This window comes from Dermacentor andersoni, chromosome 9, assembly GCF_023375885.2.
Source record: "Dermacentor andersoni chromosome 9, qqDerAnde1_hic_scaffold, whole genome shotgun sequence".
Taxonomy (NCBI): domain Eukaryota; kingdom Metazoa; phylum Arthropoda; class Arachnida; order Ixodida; family Ixodidae; genus Dermacentor; species Dermacentor andersoni.
The window spans coordinates 83,164,760-83,177,898 of record NC_092822.1 but is presented as its reverse complement, the minus strand read 5'-3'; the positions used below and the strand labels follow the sequence as shown (position 1 = coordinate 83,177,898).

Genomic DNA, 13,139 nt, shown 5'->3' with positions numbered 1-13,139 from the left:
TGGGGAAAGAAGGAAGCACGAAGTTTACAAATGTGCACCTCGGCACCTAGAACAAGCAATCTCAGTTCTGTGAATTGCATAGGTAAGAACACCCAAAGGAGTCGAATCTGATATAAAAATTGGTATCTCACGCGAGTTTGTTTTTATGTTTAAGATTTTGCCAAATTGCGCCACATACATTACATCAGTCTAGTCCTATTCAGGTTAACTATTATATGCAATTGGCAAAATCACGATATATTTTCTCATTGCCGAGTTAGAGAATAGCAAAGTTGATAGTTTCGCTTTCTGAAAATTTTTATTTTCAGCAACTGTCATAAGATGATTGATTGCCTTAATCAGAAATTCGCTACCAGCAATCACTAGATTTTTTCGTTTCGTTTTCACAGCAGCAAAACTGATCAAATATACTGCCGAAGTTAGCGATAAAAGCGATTTCTCTTTACCGTGTTTTTGGGTAAGAACCCCCGACATAAAGCTTTCTGTTCATATATGAGTTTCATATAAAATTACCGTGAACTTCCGATATTCGTAACAATAGAGGTTCAGTGCATGCGTAGTGATACCGAGCAACGACAGGACCGGCGCCGGTCCTGTCATTTGTGTTCTTCTTCTGTGCTGGTCTATTGCGCCTTGCTCTTTTTACACTAAAACATGAACCAACTAGCCCAAGCAAGAGTTTTACTTGGCCTAATATAGAAGAAATTATACCTCAATATATAGGCCGACTTTCAAACAGTTCAACTAGCAGCACCGAGAGGGTACTCAGTTTTGACAACGGGTGTAGTTAGGGCCTTTACTCGTAACATTTGTGCTGCCTTAATCAATGGTTTCTTCACGGATGAGCGGCTAAGTCGCACAACGCACGCAAACCCATTTGTACCCCCCTCCCCACCTCCCGCAGAGGCTTCATTCATTTGAACAGTCGCTAGATTTAGTTCGTAAAACGTTTTATTACAACTGGCGTAGGAAGGGTATTGGGAGAGCGATTGCCAATCAGTCTCTCTGCACGCGTAGCATTCGGTGTGGCCGCAAAGAGGGAGAGGGACTGACTATGCAGGTGCGCACCTTGACCGGGCTTGCCCATTCTTGTATGCGTGTCTTTTCGGTGTTTGTGTCTACATATATGGATTTCCGTGTGCAAGGACAGCGTGCATGCGTGTGAATGTGCCCTAATTACCCTGTCGGCTGTCGAAAAAACACATACCTATTAGGTTCGAAACGACATCATCCTCGATATAAAACCTATCTCCCCGACAACGGTGCTTTCTTTAAGCTCCCGTTTACTTTAGGGCGAAAAAGCCTGTAAAAGTGTCCTCATGGGTCCACCTATTACGTCATCTAAATAAACTCAAATTTTCACTGAAGGATGTGTGCCAATATACGGCAGGGTTGTCCCGTCCCGTCTGGCTTATAGCATGTAGTATTTTTGACAGATGGGCAGACTCGAGAGAGGAAGATAAAACATCTCTATTGAAAAGTCTCTGCTGCTTTCGATGGGAGAACGGAGAGGCCGGGAGACTAGACCCGTAAATCTCCCCTTATCCTCAGAGCCAGGTCAGGGGGGTATTCTGTAGGGGTCCACATAATCGACTGTTCCATTTGGCCGCTCCTGATTGGATGCAGCTGTACGAGAGAGGAGGAGACGAGCGGCCCTAGCCAATCAGCAGCGGCCGAAATGGGCAGTCCACTAGCTGGACTCTTACATAATACACCCCCCCACCCCCACGCCTTGAACCGTTTCAGCCTTCTCCACCAGCCGGACAGCCCAGAGCCCGTCTTCTGGGTTATCGCTGAGCAGACCGGCCTCGCTCAGCTCAGGGGTTTTTATTTTAGCATTGTGGTTTGTGCTGTGTCTAATAGTGTTTGTAGCTGATGCGCATGTCCATATAATGTGATGGAGGTCTGCACGTGGTGCACTGCATGTCTTACAGTGTGATGAATAGGCTTCTGGGTGTGTTCGGCGCATCAGTAGTGGCGTCGGCAAGGTGGTTGATTGTCGAAGTCTCCATGTAGCCGCTTGGTGTTTGTTCAATGCAAGCATTTCTGTAGTACTCGAGGATTTCTCCCTAAGTAGTCATTTCTTCGTATTGAGAAACTGGTATTTCTTGATCTGGTTCTGGGGATCTCAGTTCTGTTTGAGAATTTCTCTAAGCTACTCTGTATTCAACAGGAGCAGTGTTCTTTTTTGCTTTGTTTGGTGTGTGTGTGTGTTTTTGCAAACTAGTCCGTTGTTTCTTCTAATGACTTAGGAAACGTCCCATCTCAGTATTTTGTTTAAGTACCGAAAACTACGCACGACAAATGCGGACGGTTTCAGCTACTCTTTACTGCACTGTGGCCTGTGGCTTGTACTAAACCTGATATAAATATAAAGAGAAATGGTGATTTCTGTAAACACTGCATCGTGCACCGTGCCTCGTGATCAAACCGCGGTTATGGCGCGTAATACCACAAGTATTTGAAAACTTCCTGAACCTTTTTCTTTTGTCGTCTTGTCTGAAAATTGCTCAAGACCAGAGTCACACTCCGCACACTCCGCTGTCATAAGTGATTGCAGCATCAGACCACCCCGATGTGATCATAGCGATGTCTGAGGTAGTTAGAATGGTTAGATCACTTTTTTATGTTATCTCAGCACCGATCACAGACGCTCCAACCGGAGTGGCCATGGGACCTTAGTCGAGTGTCCGACTTGCAAATTTCTCTTCATGTGTTCATTCTAAAATGCGTCACCACATTGTCGCAAACTTTGTAACTCGGTATTTGAGGCAAAGACATACATTCCCCTCTCCAGCTCTGTTTTACGATAGGGTTTTCCGCAGCCACGCCGTTCGTAACGGTCGTTCACACTTTTGCGAGTATAGCGAGTAAAGCAGGATAGGTTGATCTATATTCCTCGATTTATCGAAGCTTTCTACCTGCTTCAAATTCTAAACTTACTAAGAAGGGTCAATGTCCTCCCCCTATCCTGCTTATTTGAGTTACAGCGTATTTAACTAACCGTTAGCAGTTTGTTGTTATCGATCAACAGTTTTGCGTGCCTAACTCATTAACAGTTTCATCCGGTAATGAGCCTGCTCCGACCCTTATAATATTCTTACTTTTTATTTATGACATTAATAACTTAGTTCAGCATTTTCAAATCCAAATTCAATTAAGGATGTTTGCGGATGATTATATTGTGTTCACAAGAAATCACTGTCACCAATGAACAATTACTTTTAGTAGAGCCTTCCGTGTCTTGAACTAAATCAGGTTGACGAACACAAGTGATAAAAATGTAAATGTAACCAGAAACTTCATTTCAAACTCGCATGTGCCTAACATTCGCGACTCGTCGTTACGTAAACTTTATCTTCTAAGGCATAAACAAAAGCACGCTACAGCAAAGCTGAACTTTTAGTTTATTCTTCTATCACCAGACCTAAATTGCAATACGCGTGCGTTATTTTGGACCCTTACACAAAAACGAACATTGACGCACTCGAGATGATCCAGCCGCAAAGCTGTTTCTCTTATCGAAATATCTACAAACACGCTGTGCCATCCCACTAACGAAAAAACACGGCATCCCATCGCTCTAGACAAGGCGCAAAACTTAGAGTAAGGTTTCTCATCTTACTTAATACCACGAGCTTTACACAAGCCCTATAACTACGAGATGAACTAGGCATCTACACGACCACGCTAAATCCACGCAACCAACTCCACACAGCTAGAACAGTTTCAAGAAGCACAAAATACTAAAGATGTTCTACTCAGGAATTAAGATACGCGAGAAATATCCGGGATATTTTTTATTCGTCTGATTTTGTTTTTGCGTTGTCTTCGCACCCATCATAGTGTCCAAAACGGCTGTGCGCACCGGTAGGTATCCTAGCACGAGTGCCCAAACTCCAAATTTCTCTACTTAGGCGTACTCTGGGGAAGCTTTAGTCCGGCTCCAACTACAACACCGCCTATTCCAATACGTGTAAAACAGAGGAGTGATTTTCTTAGACGACCCTTTGGCCGGCTTTAAGGAAATCTGCGGCATTTGAGAGAAAAAATGTAAATTATAGTGAATGCTGGAAGGGTAACTTTGATTTATGGACTCAAGTTGTTTACAAAATATGCAGAGAATTCCTAAGTTCGGAGACAAAGAATTGAAGAACGAAGTTTACAAATGCGCATCTCGGCACCCAGAACATACAGTCGCAGTTGTGTGAATTGCATATCCCAGAATATCCAAAGAATAATTGGTATCTGACGTGTATTTGTTGCTATGTTTAAGCAAAGTGTTATCCACTTACTAGTGGCTTACTTCAGAACCACGTATATCACAACATATTGATCCGCTTTAGATTTACTATTAGATTCAGTTCGGAGAATCACGACACCTTTTTTTCATTGCCGAGTTGCAGAGTTGTAGACTTGATGGTTTTCCTTTCTGAAAATTGTGGTTTTAAGCAACCTTAATCAAATAGTTGATGGCCTCAATCGGAAATTCGCACCCAACTGCCTCTAGGTTTTATCTTTTCATTTTACTTCCAGCAAAGCTGATCAAATTAACGGCAGTGAATTCCTACGAGACGAATTTCTCCATTAGCACCTGTTCAGATATGAGCCCCCGACCTAAACCTTGCCGAGCATACGCATACATAATATTTATAAAGGCTTACGGTGAACTTCCAATATTTGAACAATAGAGCTCCAGGCATGCGTGCTTTCACCTTGCAATGTTAGATGTTGCACATTCAGCATCCTGTGGATCTTCACGGATGCGCCAGGGTAACTGAAAGGATATAATACTGAACAAACTATATCTCGAAATATAGGCAGCATTTCAACCAGTTTCAACTAACAGCACCGAGAAGGTGCTGTTAGTTGTTAGGTGTGCTAGTTAGGTGTGTTAGTTGTTAGGTGTTCTTTTTTTTTTTTTTTTTTGTCTCAAAGCTATGGATTGCTTAGGCACGAGCGGTGAAGTCGCTCGAGGCGCACAAACCGCTTTGTACAACCCCCGCCCACCCCCCACCCCCCGGGCAGAGACTACATTGATTTTAACAGGCGCCGAATGTAATTCCTAAAGTGCGAATTATTACAGCTGACGTTGGAACACTAATTGCAGAGCGATTGCCAATCTGTCTACATACCCAGGAATTAGTGCCAGTTCGTTCAGTTTCCTTTTTTTCATCACCACGTGGCGTAGCGACCTGAAAGATTTCGAAAATCGCACCATGACATATGTCATGAAGCACAACTAAAGAGAACACAATAAAAAACACATTATTTTGTATTTCGCTTTTAGAAAGATCGCTTGGCTATAGAATCCGCGCACGCGCCCTGTTCAACACCTTCACCTTATGCCCAATTCTCGGCGCCTTTCTTAAAGCACGAGTAAACGCGTATTTGTACCACGTACCTGATAGGGCGGAATAAAAGTGAACATTACTTCTAGTTGACCTCAGTCGGCGAATTCGTTTTTCTGAAGAGGACTTGCTTACTTACTGCTCCCGAGCCAACGTCGTGCAGAATAGCGCCACCATTTATTTTAGCACCGTTTAGGAATACAAATTCAGGTCTTCGATGTTCCCATGCGAAGTTCCCTCTGAATAAACAGTAACTCTAAACAAACTTATGTACACTCGCGCGGAAAAGACCATGGTGTCAGCGAAGAATTCAGTCTTTTTTTTTTTTTTAGCGCGGCTCCCTAAAGCGTAATTCGTTAAGTGCACTCCATCGGTGAAACACTACCACATAGGCGCTACTACTCTGGGACAGAATCGGCCTCCAAACATTCCATCGCGCCTCTACAATGAGGTGGCAATCGAAAAGATCGTATGGAAATTTGTTTCGCATTTTTTCTCTCCATTTGTTTACCGCAGCATGTCTGATACAGCCCCGTCCTGTGCCACGTCGAGCTCCACGGAGCTTCCACATCGAGAGAGACCGTTCAACGCATAAACTGCAGGTATGTCCATGGTGTGGTTCCATCACTGTAAAAATTATGGTCCATAGCATTAACCTGTGAGTAAAGTTCGAGTTGATAAATTACACTTTCGCTCGTTTGTTTAACTTTAGTTAATTAAGGCAGCGGAAGTGAATATTGTCGACCTATTCTTCCTAATCGATTGCACGTCACATCGAGCCGGCTGTTCAGTGCAACAGTTACCTCCAACGTGAACGCTGTTTTCGAAATGTGGCCGTTGGCATTCTACAGCGCTAGCAAATGTTATCAGACCTTTACGGCCATATGCCGTCAATCTTTTTGAAAAGGCAGTCGTTGCACCTGTTGGCTTACTCTTTTGAGATACTACAAAAAGGAAGCAATCTCCCATATGGGAACTCAACTGCATGAGGCTGGATACGGTTAACCTAGACCGAAGACATTACCGCTGCTCCCGGTACGTGTCACAAAGTATCGCTATTGAACGGGCTCCTTGCTTGGGAGTTTTTCGTTAATTTAGTAAGCGCAAACGGAACACAAAGACCAGACGGAGGCACCACAAACGCTTGACTACGACTGCAATTTGCTAGACGTACCGATAGTCAAGCAATAACTAAAAAACTGCCTGCATTTCTAACGCGCTTGTGTGTGTCCATCCTATGGCTAAGATATTTCATTTCTTTGTCGTATCATGAGAAGCCAACAAACAAAGACACCAACGAAAACAGGGGAAATTACTTGTACTTACTAATATGATTAAAGAAATAAAGAATTAATGACAATAAAAGTGGATGAAGAAGGGCACCGCACGCGTATTGTGAAGACGTGTGATCGTTATCCAACTGAGGCAAGTTGTTTTTTCATCCCCTTTCGTTCTCATTTTTTATCATTTCTTTAATTTGTTTAGCGAGTACAAGTAATTCCTCGTTTTTCCTTAGTGTCCTTGTTTCTTGGTTTCTCATTATATGATAAATAAAAATCAGGCCCCTTGGTTAACCCCCTTTCTTCTCGCTCGTACATAACGAAGGTCTCGAATCCGGCAACATTGATGCTTTCAGGTAGCATGTGCGGCTTTTTTGACCAGTCGCCTTCACCCAGAAAGATCACGTACTCGTAACGCCTGCGGCAGAATTGATGTTCCACATCCGCCGCCGAGGTTACTAAGTGGTGGCGCTGGCTAACACTCCCAAGGTTAGTTCTTGTAGTAACACACATACCCAAGAAAGTGGATGGGGAAACCGCGCCGTGGTAGCTCAATTGGTTTGAGCATCGCACACGCAATGCGAAGACATGGGACCGTTCCCCACCTGCGGCAATTTTTTTTTTCATCCACTTTCATTTCCATAATTTATCATTTTTGTAATTCAGTTAGTAAGTACAAGTAATTTCCCCTGTCTTCCTTGGTGTCTTTGTTTGTTGGCTTCTCATGATACGATAAATAAAAATCGGGCCCCTTCGGTTAACCCCTTTCTTCTCGTTCATTTCTTTGTGTGACAAAAACAGAAGCCGTGCTAATACAGTTTTACAGTGCTGTAAAAATAAGGCTTCACTGACATCTTTGACAGCCGTCCTCAATATCTCCTGGGCCTGTTGTTGCTTGCAGATGCGCGCGATGTTCCCTCGGGCTGTAGTTCAGGCATCTTCCGATCTCGCCAATGCAGCATCTGCCACGCGAGAGCGGCAAAGTTGCCGTACGTTTAATGACTCTTGCTCGAGTAACCTTTTGTGGAGTAAATTGCAGTTGTAGTGTGGTGTTTCTGGTTTCTGCGTCTCTTCCCTGTGCACGAGTATTTCGCGCCCACAAATTGGCTCCACGAGCACAACGTTTCGTCGTTAGCCGAGAGTCTGAAATGCCAGGTTATGGTCAGGGTCATTTCCGCGAAAAAGAGCACAGCATTGCGGAGGAACAGCTGCTGCTGGCAGATTGACCAGCCCCAGTACCCTTGGCACAAAGTGAGCAGCAGAACTTGCGAACAGTTTTTCCAGTCACTTACCGATCCGAGCTGTACAACATAGCATGTACGTATCAGGTGAGAAATAAAATGTCCGCACATAAAAAAGGGATATTAGGGCCACATATGAATCCAGAGCACAATCATAAAAACATCAGTCAATTCCCATAGGAAAGAAACAAGAACGAATATCAGCCGAACAAGGCAGAAAATCAATTTCCTTAGCAATAACATAATTTCATGTAACGAGAGCGATCGAGCGTGCACAGCGCTTCTTCTGGCAGCGAAACGTAGGACGGCATACAATCTCGTTACTCAAGAATGCCGACTCATCGGAGGGTAGAGGCGCGTTTACTTATCTCCTCTGTTTTGATGCTGGCCACGTGGTGGTTGACATCTCCGGGAGACCCGCCTAATCGCAATGTGAAATCAAAGCAGTTCTCTGGATCGCCGCAGCGCGTGAAGTCTAAGCGCAGCGGAGCCGTGGTGGCTCACGTGGTACCGTCCGTTTACTCCCGTTTGATGGTTTCCGTCATGGGAAATTTACACGAAGTTTCAACAAACCTGACAGTAATAACATGGGAGGATACTTTGAAATAAATTTTTTTACGAAGGTTGATAACGGTGAAGTGACTTTGTTTTCCTTATAGAAGGACTTTCAAAGGAAATATAATTTGTTGCGTAAGTTCTTTCAGGAATATAAAACACGGCAAAGCGGAATGCGCCAGAGTTCTCGAGTTCTTAACAAAGGAATATTTCTGCATTCGTCAATCGCAATTTTGGGCCTATGCGTATGCCGCGCGTCACACGAAATTAGAGGTCAATCTTTCCGAAATGCCGTTCGTTGCGCGAACCATAGTGAGCCGCACTACTAGTTTTACTGGTAGATTTCTTCATTTTGGTAGGGAAATTTATTTCCCATTTGTAAACGCGCTTAACTACCACGTCGCGTCCTTCCCGCCCCGATAGCCGCAGTTTCGCAACTGCTTAACGCGAGAGACTGGACGCTGCTGCCACTGCTGCTCGAGAGCAATTGGACGACGCAAGACTTCGGCAGACAGGCCAGTTTACGTAATTCAGGTCGCACCGACGTTCAGTATGGGCTTGGCCACCCGGTATTGTACCGTGCGCACCCCTTGAGCAACTCAGCCTGCAGTTGTTGTGCGTCGCTTGCAGCTCGGTAAGATGGCCCACTCACGGTTGTTCGGAAGCTCAGTAACCTTTCTTTTCACATGGATAGTGTTACAACCGGTGCTTCGGTAGGTGCCATGCGTGTATCTCGGCTCAAACGTCATTACGCGTCGCCCTAATGTGATCAATTTATTGCTGCCCCTTTCGATGGCACCTTCTTCACTGAAGTTACAATCGAGACGCGAAGTCTTCCGCTAGATGTCCTCTCATGACCTGTTTATCTTGCGCACTGCCACGCAGCCACTTCACGCGGTCTGGCGTGATTCTTTGCAGGTGTTCCATGACCGTTCCGGCCCCCCTACCACCGGAGCTTCCCACCCTTGCCACCTGCACGTCGGCTGCCACCCCCGTTCCCGCCACTATCTGGGCACCTTTCGCGCCCGCCGTTCCGTCCACGGCCGTCCTCCCTGACGTATACGGGTTTGAAAATGAGGTGAGCAATTCTTTATGTTTCGAAGCTAACTGGCAAACATTGCGCATGCGAATGATTTTAGCTTTCTTCGAGAATTATATCATTGTGTGACCGTGTTTGCCGACGCAATCTACGTGGCCAGCTACTTCTTTTTAAGCATCAATATGTTTTTCTTTGAGCTGTCTTTTTTTCTGTTATGTCTACTAGTGGAATTCAAATTTACACTTCGCCTGTTCAAATTTCTTCTATTTCATTGGAAGTACACTGCCGCACTTGATGATTAGAATTTATATCCCTCATAGAGTTTGAATAATTTCTTATTTTGTACCTCCTAGCATGTCATTATTCATGAAGCCCATTTGTCGATTTCCTCGTACGGGTCTCGCATCTGTCACATATCATTGTGTCTATCCGTGAAGCTCACCGAAATTCCTCTTATTTCTTAAAGTTGTGCCCGAACGCTCATGCACTTTCCATGTGCGTCATAGTATTTCAAAACGAAGTTCATTTGCTGTCAAGCTGCGCAACTTTGTTATCACGTTTCTGCTATCGAGCGTGAAAGATATCGGATCTGGAAGATTCGATGACAGATGAGTGAAATCAGTCACCTGCAGGCGGCCGCCATTAGATTCACTGACCGCCATCGGCAATTATTGCTATCTCCGCCACTCCACTTTCTGGACTATTGCTTGCACCAATTTATGGCAGCAATATTAAAATTTACACGCATTACAATATACTGGCCATCACTTAATTTCTGAGAATCGAGGAAATCGACAGCGAGACAACTTTTTTAGAATTATCCTTGCAGGTTGACTTGAGTCTGTCGGTTATGTTCCTTTATGAATCTGCGCCGTCTGTTGTCGGCACTCGCACAATTCTTTCACTTGTGTATACTTATATAAAGTAAATGTTTTTATTTTTGTTTACCTCACCACCAAAAGAAACCAGTCCGCAGAAACAATTAGGACTGCCTTTTGCTATGTTTTTCTAGTCCCAGCGTATCGGTGTACCTCTAATTCGCTGTACCTTAAAGTTCTTTTGCATCTCCCTCATTTATGTCATTACAAGTGCGGCCGCGATCAGGTCGAACGCTCTGATGGCAAGTAACAGCATTTAGATACAAAACAACAGTCAAAATAATTGGTGTTTGACTTCCACACCGTTATATGCAACGTCAAACAATATCAGATGGCGCGCTTTTAGCCGTTCATGGGGATCAATCGACTGGCTTTGTTGGTTTTAAATTATTCAGTTTGTGAGTCTTTTCAGTAATTTCAACCTCATGCCATAATTCTATATGTGCTTTTGTGAGTGAAGAAATTTCGACTAAACTAGTCATGACATCTTCCTTATTTTTAATGAATTCCCCACGCATTTCGTTAACACAGGCTATGTAGTCCGTTTCAGAAAATGCTTCTTAAATGTTCCTGAAAAGTAGGGGAAGTGCAATTAAACAATTTTCTTCCGCCTGCTCTTGCTGTTAGGGCATACATTTAAGTTTCCTCGAGGTACTAAATATAGATACAGATATGCAGAATATACTACATGAATTTGTGAGCAGGAAAGATAGACGATTGATCCCATTGCAAGTCCGTCATGCGTGGACTTCTTAAGCGCTTTCATTAGATGAGAGAAGCTGACGCTGCTATAAAATTTTGATCGCAACACATTTCCGGCCATTATAGCCTGGACAACTGAAGCCGTCGAAGAGAGCGGCTGTTAGGAGCTGAGCGCACACACTTGCGTCACGTACGCTTCAAGCAAGCGCGAAGCTAAGGTCGCTCGCTTCGTGGTCTCTGGACAGTGAGGCCTTCACCGTCGCCTCACGCATAGGCTAGGGTAGTTTGCATGATTTATCGTGCACTTTCTACCGCTAGTCTTTTTTAATTAGTATCTGTATGTTGAAAGCATTCCAAAAGTAACTTTATTTTGTACCTTGCCAATAATTAAGAAATTTCGCACGCCTTCTTTAAATACCTCGAAGGTATGGCGATACCCGCAGCCTTACATATATATATATATATATATATATATATATATATATATATATATATATATATATATATATATTATATCATAGTGTAGAGTTCATTTGAGGCGCTCATATTATATAATATGAGCTACTGAAACATACTCTATACTAGCTACTATCTAATTGTTTAACAATTTCAGGTAGGTTGGAAACTAACGTCAAAGTAATGGATTACTTTTGATAATTTCTCAGTTAGTCTCGTGCGGCTGAAATTGGTAACGGTAATGAATTACACTTTTAAAGAAAACAAATTTATTTGTAATCGGTTGCTTCATTTCTTTCATGGCCAGGAATTAGTGCAATATCCCTTCTAAAATATCCTATGAACTTCACCGTAATATACCAACGTAACTCTATGGGCGACATTTAAAAAAAAATACGTTTCTAAATATTGCCCGAGTCTTGGCAAGTTTCACCTAGCACTGTCGAGAGGGTACTTCCTTCTAATAACATACGCAATTTCAGCACTTAGTGTAAACTTCGCTGCTGCTTCAGAGCAGTACTTGTTTTGGTCATGCAGAGCTGGCCATTCGTAGGCACAGATCCATCGACTACAGAGTAGACTTGTACACGGTCATACCTAGTAATATTGGACAGTAGCCCTTCGCTAAACCAGCTCTATGATTGGAATCGTGCTGTCACAGGCGATTCTTTGTTATTGGTGAAACTCTTCACGGAAGTACCCGGTACGTTACGTCTTCTTTAAGGGAAAAATACATGCGTTTTCTAGCAGGAAGCTACAAAGGAAATCACTAGGGGTCTCCCAGAAAGCGAGATTCGCAGTTAAGGAAAAATTCGTCCTGGTTCCGCATCTGGAAACACTTTTTTTTTTCTTGAACTGCGAAGGATGTCTTTCTGAAATTACTTGTACGGGTTTCAAGACAGGTGCGTGTCAATTTTTTTCCCCTTTCCCGAACTTTCCTCCACCTTGCGATCTTCCGCGGAATTGATTTGCCGTTATAGTCTTTTGTAACTAGCAGTTTCCGTGGAGTCAGAATGCAGTCAGAATGCGAACGCTGTGTTCAAAGTAAACAGAAAAATCACCGCGAGTGACCGCATCCTCGCATTCACGCATTTATTGGATTCTACGCAGTGGCGGCGTACAGAACACGGAACTCGGATGAAGACGGCGTGTGGCGCGATCGCCGGGGTGGACTATGCGCCTGGCGTTTTCTGTTCCTGCATATTGCAAAAATAAAAAAACGGATTTTCTTTCAGTCGTTATTACCGGCTCGTTTCGATCTGGCGCTTTTTATTTTGATTTTTTATTACACATGTGTATATACACATGTGTATATGTGTATATATATATATGTGTGTATACGTTAGGTTTCCTCTTTCTTTCATTATATTTGACTTTTATATTTATATATATATATATATATATGTATGTGTGGGAATGTGTATATATGGGTGTGTGTATATATATGTGTATGTATATCTGCTTCTGTACATATATATATATATATATATATATATATATATATATATATATATATATATGGTCTTATATAAGCATTATATCTGGTATTATGTATTCTTATTCCGATGAACTGTTATTTTCTGTACGTTTTTGTTTAACGGTTCGACATTCACGTCCAGGTCAAGCCCTGCCTTGAA

General features: G+C 43.2%; 1 protein-coding gene across 1 annotated transcript in view; it reads left to right on the top strand.

Annotated features, from left to right (window-relative positions):
* LOC126528320 (uncharacterized) overlaps positions 1 to 12,760 on the top strand; it is a 52,307-nt gene extending 39,547 nt beyond the window's left edge. Inside the window, exons 5-7 of the mRNA XM_072284561.1 lie at positions 5,882 to 5,953; positions 9,346 to 9,505; positions 12,613 to 12,760. Coding sequence (XP_072140662.1) covers positions 5,882 to 5,953; positions 9,346 to 9,505; positions 12,613 to 12,717 — 337 coding nt within the window. The 3' untranslated portion in view covers positions 12,718 to 12,760. The remainder of the gene's footprint in view (positions 1 to 5,881; positions 5,954 to 9,345; positions 9,506 to 12,612) is intronic.
* Positions 12,761 to 13,139: the final 379 nt, after the last annotated feature.